Source organism: Oncorhynchus mykiss, chromosome 18, assembly GCF_057628025.1.
Source record: "Oncorhynchus mykiss isolate SJ-2025 chromosome 18, ASM5762802v1, whole genome shotgun sequence".
NCBI classification, from domain to species: domain Eukaryota; kingdom Metazoa; phylum Chordata; class Actinopteri; order Salmoniformes; family Salmonidae; genus Oncorhynchus; species Oncorhynchus mykiss.
Window position 1 is genome coordinate 49895139 of NC_143039.1, and position 27331 is coordinate 49922469.

Sequence of the window (27331 nt, forward strand, 5' to 3'; positions counted from 1 at the left end):
GGTTTCTTCCTATCTGGCAAATTAGTTCGGAAAGACGTCTGTATCTTTGTAGTGACTGGGTGAATTGATACACCATTCAAAGTGTAATTAAAAACTTCACCATATTCAATGTCTGCTTTTGAAAAAATGTACCCATCTACCAATAGGTGACCTTCTTTTTGAGGCATTGGAAAACCTCCTTGGTCTTTGTGGTTTAATCTGTGTTTCAAATTCACTGCTCGACTGAGGGACCTTAATTGTATGTATAGGGTACAGAGATGATTCAAAAATCATGTGAAATACTATTATTGCACACAGAGTGAGTCCACGCAACTTATTATGTGACTTGTTATGAAAATGTTTACTCCTGAATTTATTTAGGCTGCCCATAACAAATTGACTCAAGACATTTCAGCTTTTCATTTTGAATTAAATGGCAAACATTTCGAAAAAAAATAATTCGAAAAACATTCGAAAAACATTTCGAAAAAACATAATTCCACTTTGACATTATGTGGTATTGTGTGTAGGCGAGTGACAAAATCTCAATCTCAATTTAATTCATTTTAAATGCAGGCTGTAACACAACAAAATGTGGAAAAAGTCAAGGGGTGTGAATACTTTCTGAATGCACTGTACTTGACTGAAGAACACGCACAGACACAGACACAGACGCAGGCACAGACACAGACGCAGGCACAGACGCAGACACAGACACAGTCGCAGACACAGACGCAGGCACAGACGCAGACACAGGCACAGACGCAGACACAGACACAGACGCAGACACAGACGCAGACACAGACGCAGGCACAGACGCAGACACAGGCACAGACGCAGACACAGGCACAGACACAGACGCAGACATAGACATAGACACACACACACACACCTTTGGGGCTGAGGGTGTCCCCCTCGACGTGGAAGACCCCTCGGAGCAGGGCCAGCTCTTGCAGAATGATGCCGAAGCTGTAGATGTCACCTTTCTGTGTGCCACATGGCGGTGGGGGTGTGTGGTGTGGGTGTGAATACTTTCTGAATGCACTGTACTTGACTGAAGAACACGCACAGACACAGACACAGACGCAGGCACAGACACAGACGCAGGCACAGACGCAGACACAGACACAGTCGCAGACACAGACGCAGGCACAGACGCAGACACAGGCACAGACGCAGACACAGACACAGACGCAGACACAGACGCAGACACAGACGCAGGCACAGACGCAGACACAGGCACAGACGCAGACACAGGCACAGACACAGACGCAGACATAGACATAGACACACACACACACACCTTTGGGGCTGAGGGTGTCCCCCTCGACGTGGAAGACCCCTCGGAGCAGGGCCAGCTCTTGCAGAATGATGCCGAAGCTGTAGATGTCACCTTTCTGTGTGCCACATGGCGGGGGACTATCTGCCCTCAGTAGCTCTGGAGCTGCCCACAATTTCCCTATAGAGGGAGAGGGAGTGAAGGGGGGATGGGAGAGAAGGAAAGAGGAAGGTAAACCTTTATTTTAACAGGGAAGACATTGTAATGGAAATTGTAATGTTTGTGCTTTTCTTATAACTCATTTCTGTCTTCTACTCATGTGCTGTTCTAATAACCAATTTCTGTGTTCATGCAAGTGGCTGACTGTACACATCCTCATTGTCAGTAGCTGCAATGTGTCAGTACGTCCAGACTGTGTTGTGTCCTGTGTTTTGAGAACATCCTAGATATCTCGGTTTCAAGGTCTCAGCTTAGAGAGAAGAAGCCTTGCGAGGTATTGGTCTGTCACGTGTTATAAACCAGTATTTGTCGGTCACAAATGGTAATGATTCATTAATTATGCTAAATCATGCAAATATAACTTGTCTGTGTATAGTCGTATATAAGACAACTGCTGGGTCTGCCCAGGCAGAGCTCCTGATTGACATGTGTACAATTGACATGTGGTGCATTAAGCCGGTTGGAACCTCTCCAGCGCGCTGACAATAAACAGTGATTCATTTAAGATTGACTTCAAGGCCTCCTGGGTGGCGCAGTGGTCTAGGGCACTGCATCGCTGCGCTAGCTGTGCCACCAGAGACTCTGGGTTTGCGCCCAGGCTCTGTCGCAGCCGACCGGGAGGTCCGTGGGGCGACGCACAATTGGCCTAGCATCGTCCGGGTTAGGGAGGGTTTGGCCGGTAGGGATATCCTTGTCTCATCGCGCACCAGCGACTCCTGTGGCGGGCCGGGCGCAGTGCACAGTGTTTCCTCCGACACATTGGTGCGGCTGGCTTCCGGGTTGGATGCGTGTGTTAAGAAACAGTGCGGCTTGGTTGGGTTGTGTTTCGGAGGACGCATGGCTTTCGACCTTTGTCTCTCCCGAGCCCGCACGGGAGTTGTAGCGATGAGACAAGATAGTAATTACTAACAATTGGATTCCAAGAAATTGGGGAGAAATTACATTTTAAATTAAAAAAAAGATTGACTTCAAGTGTCCCTGTGCAAGAATTTCTACAACAACAGGTCTCTTTTTCGAATGTGCACATTATACATTATATATGCAGTACCAGTCAAAAGTTTGGACACACCTACTCATTCAAGGGTTTTTCTTTATTTTACTATTATCTACATTGTATTCTACATTGTAGAATAAAAGTGAAGACTTCAAAACTATGAAATAACACATATGGAATCATGTAGTGGGTCTTCCTTTCCTGTGGCGTTCCTCATGAGAGGCAGTTTCATCAAGTTCTGGAAATGTTCCGTATTGACTGACCTTCATGTCTTAAAGTAATGATGGACTGTCGTTTCTCTTTGCTTATTTGAGCAGTTCTTGCCATAATATGGACTTGGTCTTTTATTAAATAGGGCTATCTTCTGTATACCACCCCTACCTTATCACAACACAACTGATTGACTCAAATGCATTAAGAAGGAAAGAAATTCCACAAATGTACTTTTAACAAGGCATACCTGTTAATTGAAATGCATTCCAGGTGACTACCTCATGAAGCTGGTTTATAATGCAAAGCTGTCATCAAGACAAAGGGTGACTACTTTGAAGAATCTCAAATATAAAATATATTTAGATTTGTTTAACACTTTTTTGGTTACAACATGATTCCATATGTGTTATTTCATAGTTTTGATGTCTTCACTATTATTCTACAATGTAGAAAATAGTAAAAATAAAGAAAAACCCTGGAATGATTAGATGTGTCCGAAATTATTATTATTATTTTTTTTACACAACATAAGAATAAAAGGCCATTTCAAAGATGTACTTAGAGAGAAAGATAGAGTTTTAATACCATCCCTCTCAATCAGTAACTAATAAATACTTTTATCAGCCTGGTGATTTGATTGTTGAGCCACATCAATGACAAGTAATTAAATGGAGCCAGCAAGGGCTTTCTCAGGAGGGGACATTGTTACAGAACATATAGACAGAAATATCTTGTGTAAAACAGACCATAGTATCAGAAAAATGGCATGTTTAGTTTTTTTTGAATAACAACAACAATAGCAGGGATCGTGCCGCTCAATCACTTGGTTTGAGTTCATGTAGAGTGTGTGTGTGTTTGTTTGCTCATGCGTTCGAGTCTTTGTCTACGCGTGAGTGTGTCTCTGCAGCTCTGGTAACTCACGGGCATAGTAGGCGTGTGTGTCCTCCATATTGGACTTTTCGCGGAAGCTAGCCAGCCCGTAGTCAGTGATCTTCAGGACAAAGCGACTGTCCACCACGCAGTTAGAGGACTTCAGGTTACCATGGGAAACGATGACGCTGTTGTGAAGGAAGGCCATTCCCTAGAATCAAAGAGGATGTGATTCATAATATTTCTCCAACCTGAGGGCGACCCTGTGTAAAATGTTTCCTGCACAGGTCACTGTAGAGGGGCAGGAGCTGTCACATGCTTTAAGCCAATGAAATTGCATTCGCTGAACAACCTACGCATTACAAGTCAATAACCCCAAAAATGTGTACCCTCCCATTAACTTCCATTGAAAATAGGCATAACTTCCTCTGCCAAGCCTTGGACTTCCTGTGGACAGAAAAAAAAGTACGGAGCTAGCCTTCTCACAACAGCTATCTCTGCTAGAAAGGACATTGAGGGCATTAAATTGAGACTAACTCAGGTAAAATGCATGACTTCTTCATTCATCATTCTAACCAGGACACCAGGAGGAGTCAGACACCATCTGTCTACCCTTCATTATAAGCGTCACGACACATGCCCGGCCGCACGCATGCACACACACTCACACACACAAATCTCATGCAACTAAGTGGGAGTGACAGGTAACAGGCTTGGCATAACTTTCTTCATTGACAATACAAAAAATCTATCGAGGTATGATAGAATAAATATGAGTTGAATATTTTCGACCTCTCCCCCAGCCCCAATACTGTGAAACAACATTAAGTACCAGTTTAGTGGTCTGGGGCCTTCAGCACATAGACATATTATGCTCGTGACCCGGTTGGTTTGAATCCAGGACCCAAACTCTCTCCTGTCTTTCCTCCTACATTGTCCTCTATCTGAACGGAAAAGATCTCTGGATGGAGGATGAAGGATGGAGATGCACCTTAACAATGTCGTTGATCAGAGAGTATCTGAACATCCAGTCCAAAGTGATGGTCTCGCTCTCCATAAGATCCTGCAACACATGAACAGAACCGTGACTATTTAAACACGCACACGCGCGCGCACACACACACACACACACGCTAATATTCAGACCATATTCCATGCTTCAAATTAGCTATACATGAAGGTCACCAACAGGTTAATCCCAGGCCCCAATGACATGACATGCCATATCCATCCACACAGGCTGTTGGTACTCAACAACATGTAGCGTAGATGGCAAACCAGCCATCTCAAGACCCAAGGGTAGCTACTGTAAGCTAGATGGCTCATTACTTACTCACTGTGTGAATTGTGTGGTGTGGGAGATAAGAGAACAAAAGGGGTTTCAGTTGACAACGCTAAGGTCGTAAGGTTAACGAATAGAACAACGAGACCCGATAGGCTGTGTGAAGTACCTGCAGGCTGCCCCGGGGACAGTACTCTGTGATGATACAGATGTTAGGAGGATCGATACAGGCTCCGATAAAGCGAGTCAAGTGCTCGTTTTGAACATCACGCATCTGGAGGCAAGAAGATGAACATACACAATCACCAACATACTTAGTTACAATTGAATTAACACCTGAGCGAAGTATACACACCAGGAACGTGATAAGTAGAAGAAATGGTAGAAAGGGCATTGTTGCTCTGGTAACATGTTTACAGGCCTACTGAATAAAACACTCACATGTTTGAGCTCAAAGAGCACCCTCCTGGTGAGCTCGATGCGCTTCTTGTTAGTGACATACTTAATGGCCGAAATGTTTCCCTGGAAAGGAGGCCACATTAACACAATATTTCACCATCCTTTGACTTTAAGTGTCCTTCAACAGTATTATATACTATCTATTTATTTGAAAGTACTGTTAAAAGGAGTGTAATGCACTTGTAATTCCTACTCCAAGGATGTAAACAACGCAACGGCCCACGTGAACCCTAGCAGAATCCTGGTACGAACACTTCTCCCTGGCAAATATTGGGTCTCACTTTAAACGAGGTAAAACTCATAAAGGCTTCATAAGCACTACATAAGCGCTTCACAAATCATCTGCAAGCATATGTCATACACTATAAATGGTTTATGAAGGGTGACATAACCATTCCCACTGTAGGGCGAATTGCCAAATGTGACATAACACATAATGTATGTTTATACACCATTTATAGCAGGGGTTCTCAAAGTGGGGTCCAGGTACTGCAGGGGGTCTGCGGCCCAATGTTTTTTTAAAATGAATATTACTAACAACAACAAATTCAAGTTATTATGGCAAAGGGATCCGTGGAATACGTTTCGAGGGTGTACTACAATACAAGACAATGACATATTATTCAACTACAGCCTCTGTTCATAACCCTGGGCAACATCGGCCTAGGAGGGTCACATGGATATTAGTGATCACCAAACTCCACCAATTATACATTTTTCAACTCAATTCTTCTTGTATTCCCCAGAAATGTATTTTTTAAACATAAATGTCCTGCAATTAAATAATTAAAATGGTAGTTTTCACGATATTAGCTTTAAAGCTGCAACAACAAAACATCTCTCTGCCCCATGACAAAATGTGTAGAATTGCAGGTGATTAGCTTGAAAACAGCAAAATGTTCTCTCCGATGCTAAGAAGGGGCCTTTAAAATGTTCCTTCCCAGGGCCCGAGACTTGGCTCATCTGGCAATGCACTGCCAACGTTTGTAAAACGTCTATGCTATTTTAATCTCACTGTGTGAGTGTTGTGTTCTGATGGGGCCCCTAATGAATTTGCTATCACAAAAGGAGTCCCTGGCCCCAAAAGTTTGAGAACCCCTGATTTATAGAGTAAAACCTACGCTTATAGACGACTTGTGAAGCATTTATGTAGTGCTCATGAAGCCTTTATGCATGCTCTATAAAGCCTTTACACATTGTACTTTGTTAAAAGTGGGAACAACTATTGCACGACACAAATCCTTAACAAAGCAAATGGCATAAGCATTGTCGGTGTACCACAACAAGCCCAGTGTAAAAGAACAGACCTTGTAGTAGCCAGTTTTGGCGTAGATCTGGAAGTTTCCTTCCATGGTCAGGAAGGAGCCATAGTTGGAGCCTCTCTGTGGACCATACCGAGAGGGAATGAGGACTTTTCAGCGTGCATATCTGTGCTTCTATGTATCGGTGTGCGTGTAGGTGTGCTTAGGTGTGTGTAGGTGTGTGTGTGTGTAGGTGTACTGTATTTTATGTCTCTGTTTATCTTTATGCAATGCATGTATCACTAGCCACTTTAAACTATGCCACTTTATGTTTATATACCCTACATTACTTATCTCATATGTATATACTGTACTCGATACCATCTACTGCATCTTGCCTACGCCATTCTGTACCATCATTCATTCATATATCTTTATGTACATATTATTTTTCCCTTTACACTTGTGTGTATAAGGTAGTAGTTGTGGAATTATTAGGTTAGATTACTCGTTTGTTATTACTGCATTGTCGGAACTAGAAGCACAAGCATTTCGCTACACTCGCATTAACATCTGCTAACCATGTGTATGTGACAAATCAAATTTGATTTGATTTGATGTGTGTGTTTCTCCATGCAGTACCAGAGACAGGGTGAGTCTGCTGCAGGCCCTGCGCAGCACTTTCTCCAGGTCACTCATCTGCACGTCTTCCCATTGCACTCGCCAGAGCTGAGCAGCCAACTCATTCTCCAATTTCAGCTTCCTGAGGGAGAGAGTGTGGGGGGGAGTGAGAGAGGGTCAAACAGAGAGAGAGAAGGGGAGACCAAAGGGTGATGGAGAGAGGAGGCTTGAGAGAGGTTCAGCGATAGGATGAAGCGACAGCGAGCGAGAGAGAGAGACAAGGAAGGAAGGAAATATAGAAGGAGAGAGTAGAGAAAGGAGAGCAGCCTCTGTCGTGTGAGGGCGACGGAGAAAGAGAAATCAATGAAGAGAACGAGAGAGAGAGCGTGTAGGGAGAGAGAGGGAGAATGAGAATCCGGAATAAAGGACAGAGAGATTAAGGAGAGGGATGGATGTGTTTCAGTGTGAGTGTACACTGTGTAAGACTGTACCTCTACCCAAACAGCCCATCAATACCTCTGTCACCCCACCCATTACAAGCTACAAATGGTATTCACACACACATTTCTCAGAAACACGTGCAACCCAACTATAGTATTGGGGATGGGATTAATTCATTGAGTATTGATAGAGATTAATATCTGCCATTGAGTGTCGCCCCTCAATTTGTGATTACAATTTAAATCGAGTCATCATTCACCAACAGTGCTGTATGTGTGAAATTGTTTCGACATGTACCTTGATATCACAGGCGGCTGGTGGCACCTTAATTGGGGAGGACAGGCTCATAGTAACGGCTGGAACGGAATGAATGGAATGGTATCAAACACATCACACACATGGTTTCCATGTGTTCAATACAATTCCATTCAGTCCATTCCAGCCATTGTTTTGAGTCATCCTCCCCTCAGCAGCTTCCTGTGCTTGATATAACATTCTTTACTGTAATGGAACGTTATGTAAAAGAAAAAGCCAAAAAGTCACTATTCATGTGTAATAATAACACATTTATGTTGTTGTTGTTGTTTTGTTTTTTTTTAAAACATACAAACACATCATACAGTAGCTTCCATTTACAATAAACAACACATTTCCAGATACACTTCACACAGACTAAGTCATCCATAGATTAAGTCATTAATATAGTAAGCGCTTATCCTACAAGAATATGAAAATGAACATTCATAGATGTATCCGCCTAGGGCTATGTGCTATTCAAATGATCTGCACCTTGCTGTATGTGTAACGCGGGACAAAGTGTCAAAAGGGTCTGTGTTTTTACAGCACATCACATCACTGTTTTTACAGCACATCACATCACTGTTTTTACAGCACATCACAACTGTTAAAGGGATACTTTGGGATTTTGGTAAATGAGGCCCTTTATCCACTTCCCCAGAGTCAGATGAACTCATGGATAAAAAAAAATGTATGTCTCTGTGTCCAGTAAGAAGGAAGTGAGAGGTAGTTTTTGCGAGCCAATGCTAACTAGCGTTAGCACGAGGATTGGAGGTCTATGGGTATCTGCTAGCGTGCTCATCTGTTCATCTGACTCTGGGGAGGTAGATAAGGGCCTCAGAAAATGTGAAATATCGGAAATACCTGACAAAAGTAAAGTTACAGGATAGCTTATATCAAACACAAAGGGAGCATAATTATTTGCAAGAAAATGGAACTGATACTTGAACTGTTTCACTTTTCACTTAACTTTTCACTTTCAAACTTAACTCTAGAAAATGTAAAAACATATTGTTTTTTTTTAAATATTTGATATGAGACATAATATACTTTGACCTTAGGCATGATGTTCCTCCCGGGACACGTTTTCTTTTAGAAAGTAAGGTAAACTTTCACCTGGACTTGCACTCGATGTTCAACAATTTTTATCAGAAAACATAATAAAGCTATAAAGCAAGTGACATTTTCAGCTGCGAGTCTGATGGAGCTGGATACAGGACAGAGAGAAAAGTCAAAGGGCAAACACTGAATATATTCAAACGCTTTGAAACAAAAAACGAAAATACATTTTTTTCTTATTAAACAACTCCAGGTAGTCACTCCCTGTTTCAGTGTTTATTTCTGTTTGGTGCCTGATGAACATGACCCTAGTGGTGAGTCATCATTGAAGAGGAGACAGAATCACATTATTTTGCTCCTTCTTGGCCTGATCTAATGTGTGAAGAAAGAGTAAGGGAAAAGAGGGCAGAGGAAGAAAGATAGTGAAAAGTGAAGAGGACAAGGGAGAGATAGACAGAGTAACAATGTGGGTAAGAAAGTTTAACATGGAGAAAAAGAACGGTAGAAAACGGAAGAAAAGCAAACAGAAGAGAAAGAGATGGGGGGGAGGAAATAAAATTGAGAAAATGAAAGAAGAGCAGAGTATGGGAAGAGAGTGAACAGAATTGAGAGAGAGCGATAGAGGAAGGGTGGAGGAGGGGTCGGGAGTGGAAAGGTGTCATCAGAACCCATACCATCGACCGGTGTCTTCCTCAGCGAAGAGGGACGGTAAAAAAAGGGGGCACCACTGACCTGTAGATGAAGACGGTGACAGTGACGATGATGACGAAGATGAAGCAAGCCACGATGGCCACCATCTGGTGCATAGTGACTGTCCCTGGGAGGAAAGGAAAATTATTGAAGTGATATGACATTTTACCCAGGGCCAAATTCAATAGCACATGTCATAGCATGTGAAGCCTATGCCATGAAATGATATGTGTATTACATTTAGTTACTTAGCAGGCACTGCTATCCAGAACCACTTCTAGTCAGTGCCTTCAACTAAGGTAGGGAAAAATAGCCAAGCAATAGAAGTTTCTGAAACAACAACAGGTTTGTTCGACTAGGAAATATGTATTATGTCTTCAACATTTTGTTTTGTGTGTTTTGGCAGTGTACTGAAGTGTTGGTTTCCCGCAGTGTATGTTTGATTGGATTCCATAAATATTAATTGAACTTTCACGTCTCGAAAAACACCTAAATCATGACACAGCGGGAAACCTAATCTCTTGATGTTCCTGATCTTACTAGCGAAGCAGCTGCCAAATACAAATGAAAAACAAACGCCACCATGCATGATAACGAGGCTGTTATGATAATGAGATTGTCATGATAATGAGACCGTTATGAGACTGCTATGAAAATGAGACTGTCAGATATTTCTGTGGATATTCACAAATAACATTTACTGAATGAGAACAATCCTATTAAATTGTTTCTGCAGATAATGTTACCGTGCAATAATCAAAACCTAAGGGTCAAATCCTAACTTGAGATGTCTATGTGTACAGTGACATCATGCAAATAATGTAATTTGGTCAATGGGGGATTTGTGTGCAACTAATTGAGTTACACTATATATACAAAAGCATGCGGACACCCCTTCAAATTAGCGGATTCGGCTATTTCAGCCACACCCGTTGCTGGCAAGTGTATAAAATTGAGCACACAGCCATGCAATCTCCATAGACAAACACTGGCAGTAGAATGGCCTTACTAAAGCGCTAAGTGACTTTCAACATGGCACCGTCATAGGAAGCCACAAGTAAGTTTGACAAATGTCTACCCTGCCACAGCTGTCCCGGTCAACTGTAAGTGCTGTTATTGTGAAGTGGAAACATCTAGGAGCAACAAGTGGTAGGCCACATAGAGCGGGACCAGCGAGTGCTGAAGAGCGTGGAAGCAACGTCAGCACAATAACTGTTTGTCGGGAGCTTCATGAAATAGGTTTCGATGGCCGAGCAGCTGCACACAAGCCTATGATCACCATACGCAATGCCAAGCCTTGGCTGGAGTGGGGTAAAGCTTGCCGCCATTGGACTCTGGAGCAGTGGACGAATTTGGGTTTGGCGGATGCCAGGAAAACGCTACCGGCCCCAATGCATAGTGCCAACTGTAACATTTGGTGGAGGGGGAATAATGGTCTGGGGCTGTTTCTCATGGTTCGGGCTGGGCCCCTTAGTTCCAGTGAAGGAAAATCTTAATGCTGCAGCATACGATGACATTCTAGACGATTCTGTGCTTCCAACTTTGTGGCAAGAGTTTGGGGAAGGCCCTTCTTGTTTCAGCGTAACAATTTTTATGTGGACAATTTTTATGTTGATAAATGAGGCCCAAGGGGTTCTTTGGTGCATACGTGCTAAGCAAGCGGGCTTGTCGTTCTTGAAGCCACAGTCAGGGATGTCTTGGGGGGGGGCGCCCCCCGGCCACTGGACCTTCATGCCCGGCACTGGAACCAGCTCCTTCAGGCTGCTGTTGTAGACGGACACGATCTGGAGACACACAGTAGAAAACTACTGTAACTTTGGGTGTTGCCTGTGTAATGAAAGTGCCTTGTCATTGTAGGTTTTGTATAGCTGCTACACTTGAAGAGTGTCTAGGACAAAGAACACAGCTACAGAGTGAGTGTGTATTTATGCACCAGTGTGTGTTTGTGCTTGACCACCACTTTGTGCGAGGAGCAGTCAGAGTGCCTACCTGAAAGACCCCAGAGTCAAGATCAGTCATGTCCCACAAGGCAAAGTCAATCTCCCGATCGCCTGCCCCATCAATCTGAACCAAGCCAGTAACACCTGCCACAGAAGAGAGAGAGAGAGAGAACAGAGAGATTAACACAAAGGATTGAGGTGCACAATCTGGGCGTGAGCTCTGCTATTTCCTCATTGCTTTCAAGAATGAGAGATGGGCATTTTGTATGATCCTGTTGGTTGATTTGGTTGTCCTTTACAAAATAAATGAACAAACCATAGCCAGTTGGGTCCATAATGTGTAGCACCACCTGTTGCCAGTCCCCATGTGTTGCTACATCCTTTCCCCCCACAGTATGACAAACCAACAGGATCAAAGTAGAAATTCCAAACTTCAAAAGCCTTTTTAAACCTCAAATACACAACACGTTTCACATTTACTGCATTGCAGGTGCAGGGAAATTCTCCTGCAACAGGGTGATCAAAACCAAGAGAGGTATTTTAAACAGATATCCATCATTTTAGCTACCGTAGCTTTACACATCACACTAATACATTTCCTTTCATCTCAGTTTCTCCACTCACTGTGTAAGCTGGGAGCTAAAGCATGCAGGTCTTGAGTCAAACCAATATTCCAAGGCAAGGCGATCGTGCCCACTTGGGGGCAATGTCATGAACTAAAAATGTCTGGAACGACTTCTCCCACATATACAGTATCATGCTGGCATAAGAGGGTAATGTGATTGGGAAATATAGATACTGTAAAAAATGTATTGTTAACCTCAAGTCCAAATTTGAAGTAAATTAGCAACTTTACTTCTGTACACCGTCTTTAATGTTTGGGAGGGGGTAGTTGAAAATATGAGCATAATGTGATGCAAATCCCCTCTCTTGGATCAAGTCCTGGGTTAAGTCACCCACATGGCTCATTCATCTACACTGTGCACACTAGAGACGGACATGGTTTTGAATATCAATCGGGGAAATCCAAGGAAAACATATTAGTTGATTCAAACTGACGCCATCCCTTAGTTTGGCTATTGGCCCTACAGTTGTGGGAGCTACAAACTTAGATTGTCACAAAAAAAAAAAAAACGAAAAACAAAACCCAGTACAGTGTTTTAAAAACACAGTTGCTGGAAGATGTTAGGGTGCTGTGTTGCACACGCATTGCAGAAATTGTTCTGCTAATAACATCAAGTGAGCTGACTTTTATTCCCCATCATCTGTTAACTTCACAGGCATCTTTCCCATAATTCACCTCTTTGGCTTATTTTATCAATGCCAGAGACACACAGTGGCTGGGAACTGAACCTGCAACCTCAATGTCAAAAGCCTGGCCTCCAAACCCAAACACCCACTTGTTCACCTCTTCAGACCACCGTGGCGGAAGAGTCTAGTAACAAAGTTTTGGGAAAAAAAAGCTCTCTCTCTCTCTCTCTTTCGGGACTCTCAAATTCCTCTATCTTCTGTAGTCAGAGTTGAACAGATTTTTAAATGAGCCTATAGAAATATGTTCAGTTTATCATGTATTATTTAGTATTTCTACCTTGCTCAACGTCATAAAAAGAAATGAATCATTGCATAATCTCTTAATTTATTTTCTCTGTGTCCAACATTCTGCCGCCTACATGTTCTACTGCTCTGACCTCAGATCAGATATGTGCAGTATCACAGCAGCTGTCCCTGACCTGAGTCTATAAGGCTGATAGTTGACTGAGGGTAGTACAGCTCACTCGGAGACAAAATGTATCAAACTACTGCTTATATACTAAGATCTCTAAGCTTTACAGGGTGAATCCCGGATGGAATGCATTTATATGACACTCAAGGCTTAGGTTTCAAAGCGCTTTACGTTGTATGGGGGTTAATTATCACATCATTCGTCTACGGTCTTACTTCAAAGGGCATTCAGCCCAGATGGCCATGGTTCTTTCAAAACCGTCATCATTTCACCAGACGTGCACAGACTGATCTGTTCTGACATGTACATATGACGCACGCCAAAGGACATAACGTCCATTACAGTGAACTCGGTCCCTAAAAAGGAAGTCATTTGTCGCTACCCCTACATGAAGTCTGTCTATATAAGGAATCCTGACGATACTGCCGATTTATGACCTCTCAGTGTCAAACTAGATAGAGCAGCTACTCAACGTTGAATCTACAGGACTGATATCCATCACTTGTAAATCTGGCAACAAAAAAAACACGTTTTGAATAGTTGTCAAATGTGTCCCTCTTCTCCCTGCCTTGAAGTAATCATCACTAATCGAACACGACTGGAAAGGTGAAAGCAAGGGTTCCACTACATAATTTAACCTCGTCCAAAAATGTCAGATCTAGGATTACTTCAAGGAAGGAAGAAAGGAAGGAAGCAGGGAAATACTAAAGGAAGAAAGGACTGAAGGAAGGAAGGACTAATAGAAGGAAGGACTAATAGAAGAAAGGACTGAAGGAAGGAAGGACTAAAGGAAGAAAGGACTGAAGGAAGGAAGGACTAAAGGAAGAAAGGACGGAAGGAAGAAAGGACTGAAGGAAGAAAGGACTGAAGGAAGAAAGGACTGAAGGAAGAAAGGACTGAAGGAAGAAAGGACTGAAGGAAGAAAGGACTGAAGGAAGAAAGGACTGAAAGAAGAAAGGACTGAAGGAAGAAAGGACTGAAGGAAGAAAGGACTAAAGGAAGAAAGGACTGAAGGATGAAGGACTAAAGGAAGAAAGGACTGAAGGAAGGAAGGACTAAAGGAAGAAAGGACTGAAGGAAGGAAGAAAGGATATATTTGAAAAGTCTTCTAACAGAGCCATTTGTTTAAACGTAAAATATCTTCACTCTTTCTGTCCTTCTGTTCTAAAATCTCTATCCCTTGTGTTGTAAAATACCTGGCTAATTAGCGTGGGAGTAAAAAGCACAGTGGCAGCAGCGCTCATCTCTGACAGTACTAATCGTGGTAGCAGGGGCATGTGGTTTGGCCCTGTGCTGACAGCTAGGCGGGGGAGCGGTCGAGGGGTGCATTGAAAACAGAACTGTAATTAAAGCAAGTAAAGTGTGTGTGTGTGTGTGTGTGTGTGTGTGTGTGTAGGGAAAGAAAGGAGAAAGAGAGGAAGAGGAGCAGATCTTGTCTGACATGTTTTCCCAGCTGTCTGTCAGACAGGCAGAGCCCGAGGGTTGGGTCGTGCACCACCACAGTGAAATAAAGAGAATTTGCATTTAACTGAATTATAACAGGGATGCTGCTTTTAATCTCACACCGAGTAATGTGACAAAATTGATCAAGCTTTCTGGCTTTCAGTCTCAAATGTAGAAACAGATACACACAAATATCCAGATCTCCTTACATGTTTCAAATCAGCCATACACGAAGGTCACCCACAGGTTAAAACACACATACATCAACCCCTGGTCCATTAGTCATTGTAATAGGAGCCCCTCTGTGTATAAGCGGAAACTCGATGCCCTGCCCCTGACTCCTGGTGCCTGTGCTACTCCATCAGTCCTGCCTGAACACTGTCATCCACTTCACAGGACCACTCTGCCTCATTCCCTCTCTGTTTGGCCCAAAATTCTGTTTCCCTTATATTTGTTTGCTATGAACAGTCAGATCTCCTTCTTTTTTTTCATTTGTATTAGTTTAAAATAATATAATTTCCATGTTTTCTTGAGCATACAATATATCTCAGTATGTATTTTTCAAGTATTTTTTAAATTTTTATTTATCAAGGGTGCCAATCATTTTGGACCGGACTATTTCTCTCTCTTTTAATTCCCTTCACTATCTTCTTATTTCTGTGTCCTTCAATGTTTTTTCCCCCCCATCTCTCTCACCTCACGTTTCACAATTTCTGTGATTTCTCATCTCTCCATCTTGCTTCCTCTCTCTGCTCCACTCGCCATCTTATTTACCCACTTTTTCTAAAAACCCACTCTCTCAACCTTTTATCTCTTCTCTTTCCCCCTCTCCTTCTTTCCACATCTCTCCTTTCACTCTCGGTAACCACCTCAGTCCATCTCTGCTCTCCACCTCTCCTCTTCACCTCTCTCCCCACACTTTCACAATCTCCTCCTTCAATCTCTCCATCTATCTGTTGCCAATCTGCCTCAGTCGCCAGGCTCAGCGGGCTTCAGTATAGATCTCTATAAGAGAGCTGGCTAACCCGCTGTAGTGATTACATAGACCAGTCCACTTATATCTCCCTGCTCCTCCGCCAATCTGTCTCTTTATGATGAGAGCAGAGCCCTCTTCCCATCTCGACCACATCTGTCACTCACTACTCAGATCAATGAAGAGGTACCTTGTTTACCCGTTCTATGAAAACTCCATTAATGGAGTCTCTTCCAGCGTAGGTCCCGCTTGTTATCAAAGCTTAATTCATGCCTTATTCATGTATTACAAATGATTCATAAATTACAATGGAAGGTCACTCGGTAACGAGCTAAGTTTACATTTCCTTTGTCATTTTCACTGTAAAATTAACCAATTGAATACGATGCTTGTGTTTGCTTTAGAAATGTCAACACAACCCACTGATAATTATAAAGTCCATCTCTCACATATTATATATAGGCCATTTTAATTCAATTCAAATTCCTTTCTTTTAAGTCCTCTGTGGCGCAGTTGGTAGAGTATGGCGCTTGCAAAACCAGGGTTGTGGGTACGATTCCCACGGGGGACAGGTACGAAAAAGTACGACAAATGTATGCACTCACTACTACTGTAAGTCACCCTGGATAAGAGCATCTGCTAAATGACAAACAAATTAAATAAATCCCCCGTATGTTTAAAAGCTATACATTCCACATGTAGTGGCCTCTTCCATGTCACATTGAAACAATCAGCCAGGAAACACACAGGAACCCATGGCTGTTAGACAACCCAAAACATGCATGCCCCAACGTATCTGGGGCCTCTTAAAACTGTAAACACGGAAGCAACCAGCCGAGAAGTCACAAAGGAACCAACCACACACATGAGCTAATGTAACATAGGGGCCCATTTATCATGGAGTAATACAGGCTTTTCCTTATGAAATGCAACAGTGCCGCACCGTATCGTCACCGAGGGGGTTGTGGGTAACTGAAGAGCCATGAGAAGAGGCTTGTGGAGTTCACAGAGAGTGGGCTGTGGGAATAGGAGAAACCGAGCGATCCCACTCCCAGGTTGGGATTAGGAGAAGACAAAGATGGGAGTCGCAGGAGAACAACATCAACCTCCAGCCTCGATGTTCCCATGGACCCCCGCTGGGTAGCCGCCTTCTTATCTCTGTGGCGATTGGTTGATGAGGCTTAACTGATGGAGTAAAGAGGGGAATTTATTGGTTGAGCGTTCTTTGCTACACAAGTCTGTTGATATAGTTAGGCGAGTGGGTCCAGGAAATGCAAACTTGTAGTGTATTCAAGGTTTAAAAAGGCTTCTAACATGAATAATTTCAAGTTTAGACTTGACTTGATTTGCCCGAAACTAAAAATGTATCCTCCCCTACAAAAAAACCCCATGAATTATAATATATATATATTATATATATATAATATATAATTATAATATATATATTATACGCATAATAATTAACATTTCCTGTTGCTGCAGGATTATTTTCCAGCTGTAGAAAACTGGCTCAAATTAAGATCCTACATCTGTATGTACTCAATCGATACAACTCCTCTGAAAATGTACTCTCATAATGATGCAGATAGTTGGTATTGTACAGTGATGCTAAATTGGCCACAAGGTCGCTGTTGAATGTTATGCTGAGAATAGATGTAAGACAGACTGGTTGTTTTTCAACAGATATTTTTAACATGTTGTAGCTCTGGACGGCTCTTGGCACCCAGTTAGCTGGGTTATATCATATCTTGAAAAAATATAATGTCCTTGTTTTTCTCAAGGCCCTGTGCGTTCAGAGTGCTCACTAAAGTACAGAGGGCATGTAGCTACAATGTGCATCAGGTAAGGGTGTATTGTGAGCTTTGATGTGGTACATGGTTATTTGGTTGAAATGACACTATTATAAAAAAAAACATTTTTAACAAAATACATTTATTATTTTATCTTTATTTAACTAGGCAAGACTAGGCAACAAATTATTATTTACAATGACGGCCTACACCAGCCAACAATGGGCCAATTGTGCGCCGCCCTATGGGACTCCCAATCACGGCCGATGGTGATACAGCCTGGATTCGAACCAGGGTGTCTGTAGTGACCCCTCTAGCACTGAGATGCAGTGCCTTAGACCGCTGCGCCACTCGGGAGCCAAATTTAAGGTAATCATCCAAATAATTATCATCAGATAACTGGGATTGTGACTGATTTCCAGTCTCGCCTAATATTGCCATTTTGGTTCAGTGATTGAGATTTCTCCAGATAGGTGATAGAAATGTAAGATTTGTTTATCACCCGAGCTAGTCAGTGTGTGTGTGTGCGTGTGTATGTGTGTGTATGTGTGTGTGTGTTTCAGGCCCTCTTGATCTATCTATATTAGAAGTGCATTGTCCATAATGCGCACGGCGCTGAATAGACTATATTTACGGCTGATTACTGCTGATTAGAGCCCTAATGAAAATCTGTACTGGTTGATGTCACACATCAGGAATAGGAGGGAAGGCAGACTGGCAATGATTGGTAGCAAGAAAGATGATCACACTGTTGGCGTGCTAGTGCTTCTCCAGTTTCAATCATTCCAATGCTTCTTCGGTGCCTGGAATAAGAACAGGCAATCTGATAATCAAAACATTTACGTTCGTGTCCTTTACAAATATGAAGACCACAGGCTTGTGACATTAGCCAGTTGTCCTAATGAAAATATAAGACCAACTCAAAATCAACAGTGCGATGGAAACATCAGACGCAGTGGAAAAGTACAGTGCCACCAGCCACTTATGACAAGGGCATTTCTCCCATTTAAAATACAACTCATACCAGCTGTCCTATACCGTAATAAAACTGTTAAGTATATACCATATGTAAAACATTTGTACAATCAATACCATGAGAAATCAAAAAAACTAAAAGTACCACCAGTGCTTAGGCAACCAACAACAGGAGACACGGACTCTCCATTCTCCTATTCAAAACATACGTGTGCGTTCCAAATGTCCCATAGGACTCTGGTCCAAACGAGTGCACTGTATAGGGAATAGGGTGCCCCGTGGACACGCACATGGACACAGGGTGTGTGTCCATCAAGGGAATTGACACACGCGCTGGGTACAGCTGCGGGTGGCGCCTAATCTAATCAGTGAGAGGAGAAATGGGGAGGTGGAGATACACAGTGCGGTCCGAGGGACAAAAATGTATGGATTTGGGAGGATGGTCCTCTTTGGAAAGGGCAAAGTCAATAATGTGAGTGTGTGTGTCTGTGTGTGTGTGTGTGTGTGTGTGTGGGAGGGGTGGTGCACAGCACACTTTAGGACCATAATTCAAGGAGGTACCTGAGAGGTGGTTGTTAAATTGAACATTTGGGAGCTGGAAATATCTTCTTATTTCCATACCAGAAAGAGACAAAAGAAAGTTGTTTGTTTTGTTAATTTTGCAACACCGCATTGTAATTGGTCATGCCAATCAAACAACTTTAATAAGAGCGAAATAAAAAGATAGGAAGAGACACTGAAAAACAAAGAGAGAGGGAGAAGGGGGATTGAAAGAGAGAGAGAAATCAACAGTCATCAATGAGCTACCTATAACACACGGCAGCACAGAGGGGATAGATGCACACAGGGGAGCAGGCTGAACTCAGTGTAATAGGAGCCCACAATGATTTAGTAGTCAGCAGCACACCACTGAGCTCACATTACCCACTGGCAGCCTCTGGCAACATCATGGCTGTTTAGGGTTTAGCCCACTTCCCACAGGGTTGAATTGATTCAATAACCACATCTAACCAGCTTGGAAGACTTAATCAAAAATAATAAACAAGCGCCAAGGGTGTTTTTTAAATATTTTTTTTATAAATGCAGGGGCTGAACTGTTGTCAGATTCTTGGGTCATGAGGACCGAGTGCAGTTTGTTTTGCTTTGTTAAGTTTGCAAAATTTTGACACTTGTTCTCAATAGAAACGAACCAGACTGGATCCAAAACAAACCCTGAAGTCAGCTGAATGATCACATTCTAAAACTGTGCTGCCATGAACTGCAAAATAATGTTTCATTTTCTGAAGGACAACTCTACCAATGTGCCCCTGTAAACTGTTTCACCTACACACATAAGTCCTCATTACAAAACACCATTTAGAGCCTTTTAACACTTAGTAAAAAAATGGGTTTTGGAGGTACTGCAAAAGGGACGTTAGTCTTAGTACATTGGTTAAGTAGTAAAAGATGCAGAAACTGAGTCCCTAGAGGCTGTCACTCCATTGCGAATGGAAACTCACAGCCATGATTCACAGACCTCAGACCAGTTTGGCTGTTGCTGAAGAGAATAGATAGAGTGGTGACGTCAGGCTCAGACCACTTAGAGTAATGTGACCCATGGTTGTTTATTGCTGTTCTGAAGTTGACTTCTGACCTCCACTATCAAATACCTTTGTGGTGAGATAATAATTATCATATATATATATATATACAGTGGGGCAAAAAAGTATTTAGTCAGCCACCAATTGTGCAAGTTCTCCCACTTAAAAAGATGAGAGTGGCCTGTAATTTTCATCATAGGTACACTTCAACTATGACAGACAAAATGAGAAAAAAAAAAAAATCCAGAAAATCACACTGTAGGATTTTTAATGAATTTCTTTGCAAATTATGGTGGAAAGTAAGTATTTGGTCAATAACAAAAGTTTATCTCAATACTTTGTTATATTCCCTTTGTTGGCAATGACAGAGGTCAAATGTTTTCTGTTATACAACAGGTGGGTCTAATACTGGACGCTGATGGGTTAAAACCACATTCCAGCTGGTGTCTATTCCACAAGTTACCACCGGCTAAAGCTATGGCGTTGAAATGCCTACTTTCTCTGTTCCATCTCACTGAGCGATCCACTGTGTCATCAGCCCAGTCAGGCAATTTATAAACTTGATCTCCACTGTAAAAAGCATCTAGACATGATCTCACATGTCTTGTAGACTAGCAACTGGATTTCAATAGCGGAGATTTTATAAACCATGCTGTCTGTCTCTGAAATGTTCAACATTGTTTCAATACCGAAATTCGATCTCCAGCTGTCCCATAGTAATGAACGTATAGGGGTCGAGAGCCGGGGCGAGACAGACAGGCAGGAAGCTTTTTTCAGCCAGTCAAAATCATGAATCAGCATAATTTTTATGGATATGTACAAAGAAATGTCAATAGAAAACAGGCCAAACTAAACAAAATGCGGCTAGTTTGCAGTCTTTCCAGCTTCAGTTTGAAGTGATTGTGTTAACTGTGTTGTTGGCTAGCTCCTCTAAACAATAGTGTCCTGATGAGAGAGCACATGTTCTATGCCAGGTGAAATCATGCATCATTAGCTCATTGTTATGGATGTGTCCAAATAAATGTCACTAGAAAATAGCTTAAACTAATGCAAATGCAGCTACTTTGCTGTTATTCTGACCATAAGTTAGCCATAGTTGGCTAACTAGCAAGCAAGGGATAAGAACATTGCCAGCCAGTATGGCAATAGAACATTTAGTATGAACAATGACCGTCCATAGATGCACAACAAAAATACTTAACGACTGGGTCAACCGAACCAATAGAACAAATGACCAGCCAGCTTGGGTAGCAACCTTAGATTTATGTCGGGACTATATCTCATGGAAGGATGAAATAATATTAATATTTTACCCTCTTTTTCTCCCCAATTTCGATCTTGTCTCATAGCTTCAACTCCCTAACAGGCTCGAGAGAGAGGCAAAGGTGGAGTCATGCGTCCTCTGAAACATGACCCGCAAAACCGCGCTCCATAACACCCGCCAGCTTAACCGGGAAGCCAGCCGCAGCAATGGAAACACTGTTCAACTGGTGACTGGTGTCAGCCTGCAGGCACCCGGCCCGCCATAAGGAGGCGCTAGAGCGCGAAGAGCAATGTAAAGGAGTGATGGTTGCTGATGTAGATAAATAAAATGATGTAGATAAATGTAAAAAATCTGCCATTTCCAGCTACAATAGTCATTTACAACATTAACAATATCTAGTCTGTATTTCTGATCAATTTAATGTTATTTTAATGGACAAGAAAATGTGCTTTTCTTTCAAAAACAAAGACATTTCTAAGTGACCCCAAACTTTTGAAAGGTAGTATACACCGCGTGTAATATAGACCACACTGGGATAAGAAGGACACTATATCTATGACTGACAGACTGACATCACAGTACTGCCTTTGTTTTCCTTCCCACTGATGAGGGTGACTAGGCGACCTGCGTCCATTTTGTGCCAATCAGGAGCAGCTGACTCTGGCTCTGGTGGCCTGACTGTGTGTGTCTGCTCTTTGCTCTGTGAGTCCAAGCTGCCTTTGATATCAAACACTCTGCCAGCTAGAGCAAGCCAATAATGAGGGGAGAAAAAGAGAGAGGGGGGTGGGGGGAATAAAAAGAGACTGTGGTGTTTGACGCAATGAAAGCCTAAAATACATTTTTAAGGATGTGATAGTAAAGTTGGAGAAAGTTGAGGTTACATTGAGGCCCGAGTTGCTGGCAGTTTTCGGTTGGGGGTAGGTGGCGGGTGGCGGGTCAGAGAGAGTGAGCCCACTGTGTAATATTAGAAAGGAAAAGGAGAAGAGACAGGGAGAAATAGAGTGGGAATGGATAGCAAAAAAAAGTGACAGAGACCTCAGAAGGCGGGGAGCGTCGATAAAAGAGAAAGAGGGAAAGCGAGCTTAGAGGAACAGACCAATGGGGAGAAGGAAGGAGAAACAGATGGCGTAATGAAAAGACAAGATAGACAAGACAAAGTAGCCAGACAGACCGTAAAAGTAAAGGAGCAAGATAGTAACAAGAGTACAAGATGAACAAGATAAAGAAGATAGACAGGTACAGAAAAGGGGTAATAAAATAAAAGAGAGTAAAATAAACAATAAGACTGTGAGCCTGGACAGAGAGGAACAGAAAGAAACCAATTTAAATGGATACAACAGTTTTGAGGAGGGACAAAATACAAGAGTAGAGATGTAGGCCTAACTAGCTGACAAAATGTAGCCTAATGACGCTGTTATCTGGTTGTAAACCAGTTTTCTGGTTGTAGAGATGCGATCTCGAGGCTTATTTTTTCATGACGTCATCCAGACGATCTGGTCAGATTACCAGATTACAACCAGTTAAAGATGTATTTTTCTGATCGCTTTAAAGATGTCTCAAAAACGTCCTTTTATAGCTAGTAAACAACCTGAACGTGACGTCACGAAACACCTCATAATAACTTAATTGCAACCAGCACACTGGGTAGGATTAGACGCAACAAGACAGAGACCAAGTGTGAGGGTAAAACTGATTTAAGAGGGGAGGGTGCTGCTCTGCTGTGCTGTTCTCTGTATGACAGAGGCAGAGGGCGAGGGGGCCCAGATGGGAGAGATAAACAGGATGCTCTGTTTCCCTTTTATTAGATTTCCTTGCTTTTATTCTGGTCCTGCAGCGTCGTGTGTTCTGACCGAACCCACATGTGTTGTAGCCCTTTCCTGCTGTCAAATGACCTAGTGGCCTCATGGGTGGAATGTTATTCATATTTTTTTATAAACATTTATTTTATTTTTTTTAAGCTGCCAAAAATCTGGTGTTTCTATGTCAAACGGTTTTGTTATATTTCAGTTTTCTGTGTATAAAGTGCAATATTGGGACGCAAACTCAAAATGTAATACATTTTAACTCTATATCTGACATGGCACAGGTGTCTTCTTTTTTCAAACCCATAACCATGTTTGTGAGGTGTATACTTTTGTTTCAAAGTAGATTTGTTTAAGACAACCAAGAAACACTCTATGTGACCTTGATTTAGCCCACTGCAGTAAAAGGTTAATCGGCACACATCCAGGACTGGACGTGGAGGATGGATAGAGCCATGATTATTTGGGGAAAACGAAGAAGAGACTACACACACTATGCACTTGCATGCATTTCTCTCTTCACACACACACACACACACACACACACACACACACACACACACACACACACACACACACACACACACACACACACACACACACACACACACACACACTAATTCCAGTGTCTGTGTACTGTCCCTGAGGAGTTCACCTCTACCCTACTGCGTATTAACTCATGTCACCGTGTGTTTACTCCTATCAGCCGACACATGAAGACAACCCAGCAGAAGACTACCGAACTAGGCCAAATTCTGACACTGCCAAATTCATCAAACTTAGTAACCAGTCACAACACAGAAAAACGTCACACATTCTATATCATCAAGTTCAAATTCACTCAGGCCCCATCAACTAATGTGATAAGTGGGGATCGCTCCAATTCTACACCACATCCGTCTCCATCTCTCCTCTGGCTATTTTACATACGCTAGTCACAGAGGAGCGATTAGCTGACCGGACGATCTCTCATGACGCAAATCCAATGCAAACTTTCTCAAATCCCAAATTTAGGGGCTCCCAAGTGGCATAGCGTTCTAAGGCACTGCATCTCAGTGCTAGAGGCATCACTGCAGACCCTGGTTCGATTCCAGGCTGAATCACAACCGGCCGTGATTGGGCGGCGCACAATTGGCCCAGTGTCGTCTGGGTTTGGCTGGAGTAGGCCATCATTGTAAATAAGAATTTGTTCTTAACTGACTTGACTAGTAAAATAAAGTAAAAATAAATAAAAACAACAACTTATTTGCTCCAATGGTGCTGTACTTCTATGGCTGACCCTGTAAAACAACACATCGCTGCACCAATCCAGTGTATGTGACAATAAAAGGGTGCAACTCAACTTTAGAAAGGTGTTCCTCACTTTCCCCTCTCAGGTCTAAAGGCGTTATGACTGCTTTCTGATGGCTGGTCCGTCTTCAGAACAGCATCAACACAAATAGAGCCGGATTCAATTCTAGCAAGACGTGGTGGCTAAACATTTGAATTAAGGCGCCTGTCAAAGGGAGACTGTTCTCTAGGTGTGATAACAAGCATCAAGCGGTGGCGGTGAGGAGAGGATGGAGATGAAAGGGGTGAAAGGAAGGAGGGATGATTATAACTGGAGGAGAGAGAGTAAAGCAGACAGGTCATTTAGGCAGCAGGCTGAGCGTCTGTTTTTTTTATTTATTTTTAAATTGCCGACAGATTGTGTCTGTCTGTGGAGAGGAAAAGGGATTAAGCCACAATGAGGTTTACTGTTGAGTGGCATTTTGTGGGATTGGATAGCTTGTGAAGAAGTCAGTCATTGTCCTGCACACAAAGACTACATGTCCCAAGAGCACACATAACCTATCCTCTTAGAAAAATAAGAACCTAAGAGGGTTCTTCAGATGTCCCCATAGGACAGGGGTACTCAAGTCTTAGCCTACGAGGTCCGGAGCCTGCTGCTTTTCTGTTCTACCTGATAATTCATTGTAAATAATAATTCATTGTAAATCAGTCCTTGATTAGAGGGGAACAATGAAAAAATGCAGTGGAACTGGCTTCGAGGTCCAGAGTTGAGTTTGAGGGCCATAGGAGAACCCTTTGAAGAATCCAGGTTCCAGGTTGAACTCTTTTGGTTCCAGGTAGAACCATTTCCCCTTTACAAAATGGCCGATTTGGTCTCTGACAAGCGCATAAATAGGAACATAGTGTCTGTGTACAGTAACATGCTATACATCAGGGCTAGGCAACCCTGATCCTGGAGTGCTGCAGGCAATTCATTGTTTTTGGTTTAACTGACCTGGAAGATCAGGAGTGTTGAATTTAGGCAATCACTGAACTGATCAATTAGCTCAGTTGGTCAGGTGAAAATCCTGCTGCACTCCATGAACAGCGTTGCCTACCCCTGCTATACCTGATGTCAGAGCTCAAAGTCTCTGCTTTACAGCGCTGTATGGTATTCAACTGTAAGTGGGAGCAACACCTGCAGCAAGAAGATGCCCCCATCCTTCCCGCCAAAGGAATTACTTTTGGTGTTGTCTGAGTTAAGTGAGGGGAATGCAGTAAATCGAGAGGATGTGTTCTGAAAGATGAAACGCTGAGGATTATAATAAATAAGGCTTTGAATTCATACAAGCAAACCACACACCCATGAGTTCAAATGTGCTCTTCACATTTCCATACAACAAACTAATTTAATTTACAGTATCGACATTTATAATTGCAATGTTTGACGTACAGTTAAAAAGAAGACATAGCGTCATACCCTGGGTTGTTCTGAACAGAATATGCCTATGTTCGCCCTTTTGTAAAAAACATTTGCCATGGAACAAACACCTAAATCCTGCAAACCGCTCACCAATTTAAAAAAATATGTTTTTTTTTTAACCTCAAATCTGAAATCCACAATAGAAGCTAGCCAGAAGCTAACCAGAAGCTAACCAGAAGCTAACCAGAAGCTAGCCAGAAGCTAGCCAGAAGCTAGCCAGTTTACTGGCTAACGTTAGTATTCAGCTAACCACGGTTGATGGTCATCAGCTAACCTTTAGCTCGAAAAGCTATCGCCAGTTTTGTACTACGCGACTCAGACCAGAACATACCCAACCTATTTTTCTCTCCATATCCCCAGATTTCAACCGAAAGCTCCGGACATTTACACCTGGATCTCGCAGATAGCAAGTTGTTATCCGTGTGACTATTGGCTTACGTCGATCCCGGAGCAAACATCAATTATTCCGGAGCTAGCCAGCTGAAGAGTTCCATCAGCCACTCCTGGGCTACAATCACCTCTCCGGACCCGTTTTACTGTCACGACGTTACCTCAAATCAAATCCAATTTTATTTGTCACATACACATGGTTAGCAGATGTTAATGCGAGTGTAGCGAAATGCTTGTGCTTCTAGTTCCGACAATGCAGTAATAACCAACAAGTAATCTAGCTAACAATTCCAAAACTACTACCTTATAGACACAAGTGTAAGGGGATAAAGAATATGTACATAAAGATATATGAATGGGCAAGATACAGTAGATGGTATTGAGTACAGTATATACATATGAGATGAGTATGTAAACAACGTGGCATAGTTAGAGTGGCTAGTGATACATGTTTTACATAAAGATGCAGTAGATGATATAGAGTACAGTATATACGTATACATATGAGATGAATAATGTAGGGTATGTAAACATTATATTAGGTAGCATTGTTTAAAGTGGCTAGTGATATATTTTACATCATTTCCCATCAATTCCCATTATTAAAGTGGCTGGAGTTGAGTCAGTGTGTTGGCAGCAGCCACTCAATGTTAGTGGTGGCTGTTTAACAGTCTGATGGCCTTGAGATAGAAGCTGTTTTTCAGTCTCTCGGTCCCAGCTTTGATGCGCCTGTACTGACCTCGCCTTCTGGATGATAGCGGGGTGAACAGGCAGTGGCTCGGGTGGTTGTTGTCCTTGATGATCTTTATGGCCTTCCTGTGACATCGGGTGGTGTAGGTGTCCTGGAGGGCAGGTAGTTTGCCCCCCCCTGTGATGCGTTTTGCAGACCTCACTACCCTCTGGAGAGCCTTACGGTTGTGGGCAGAGCAGTTGCCGTACCAGGCGGTGATACAGCCCGACAGGATGCTCTCGATTGTGCATCTGTAGAAGTTTGTGAGTGCTTTTGGTGACAAGCTGAATTTCTTCAGCCTCCTGAGGTTGAAGAGGCGCTGCTGCGCCTTCTTCACGATGCT

At 42.6% G+C, this 27331-nt stretch overlaps 1 protein-coding gene across 1 annotated transcript in view; it reads right to left on the reverse strand.

Moving 5' to 3' along the window:
* The window catches only part of LOC110496297 (atrial natriuretic peptide receptor 1), a 125218-nt gene that overhangs the window by 10757 nt on the left and 87130 nt on the right, over positions 1 to 27331 (reverse strand). The window contains exons 6-15 of the mRNA XM_090208717.1: positions 11634 to 11728; positions 11293 to 11428; positions 9687 to 9771; positions 7179 to 7299; positions 6603 to 6677; positions 5278 to 5358; positions 5006 to 5110; positions 4546 to 4617; positions 3606 to 3765; positions 1283 to 1438 (exon numbers count right to left, since the gene is read on the reverse strand). Coding sequence (XP_090064843.1) covers positions 1283 to 1438; positions 3606 to 3765; positions 4546 to 4617; positions 5006 to 5110; positions 5278 to 5358; positions 6603 to 6677; positions 7179 to 7299; positions 9687 to 9771; positions 11293 to 11428; positions 11634 to 11728 — 1086 coding nt within the window. The remainder of the gene's footprint in view (positions 1 to 1282; positions 1439 to 3605; positions 3766 to 4545; positions 4618 to 5005; positions 5111 to 5277; positions 5359 to 6602; positions 6678 to 7178; positions 7300 to 9686; positions 9772 to 11292; positions 11429 to 11633; positions 11729 to 27331) is intronic.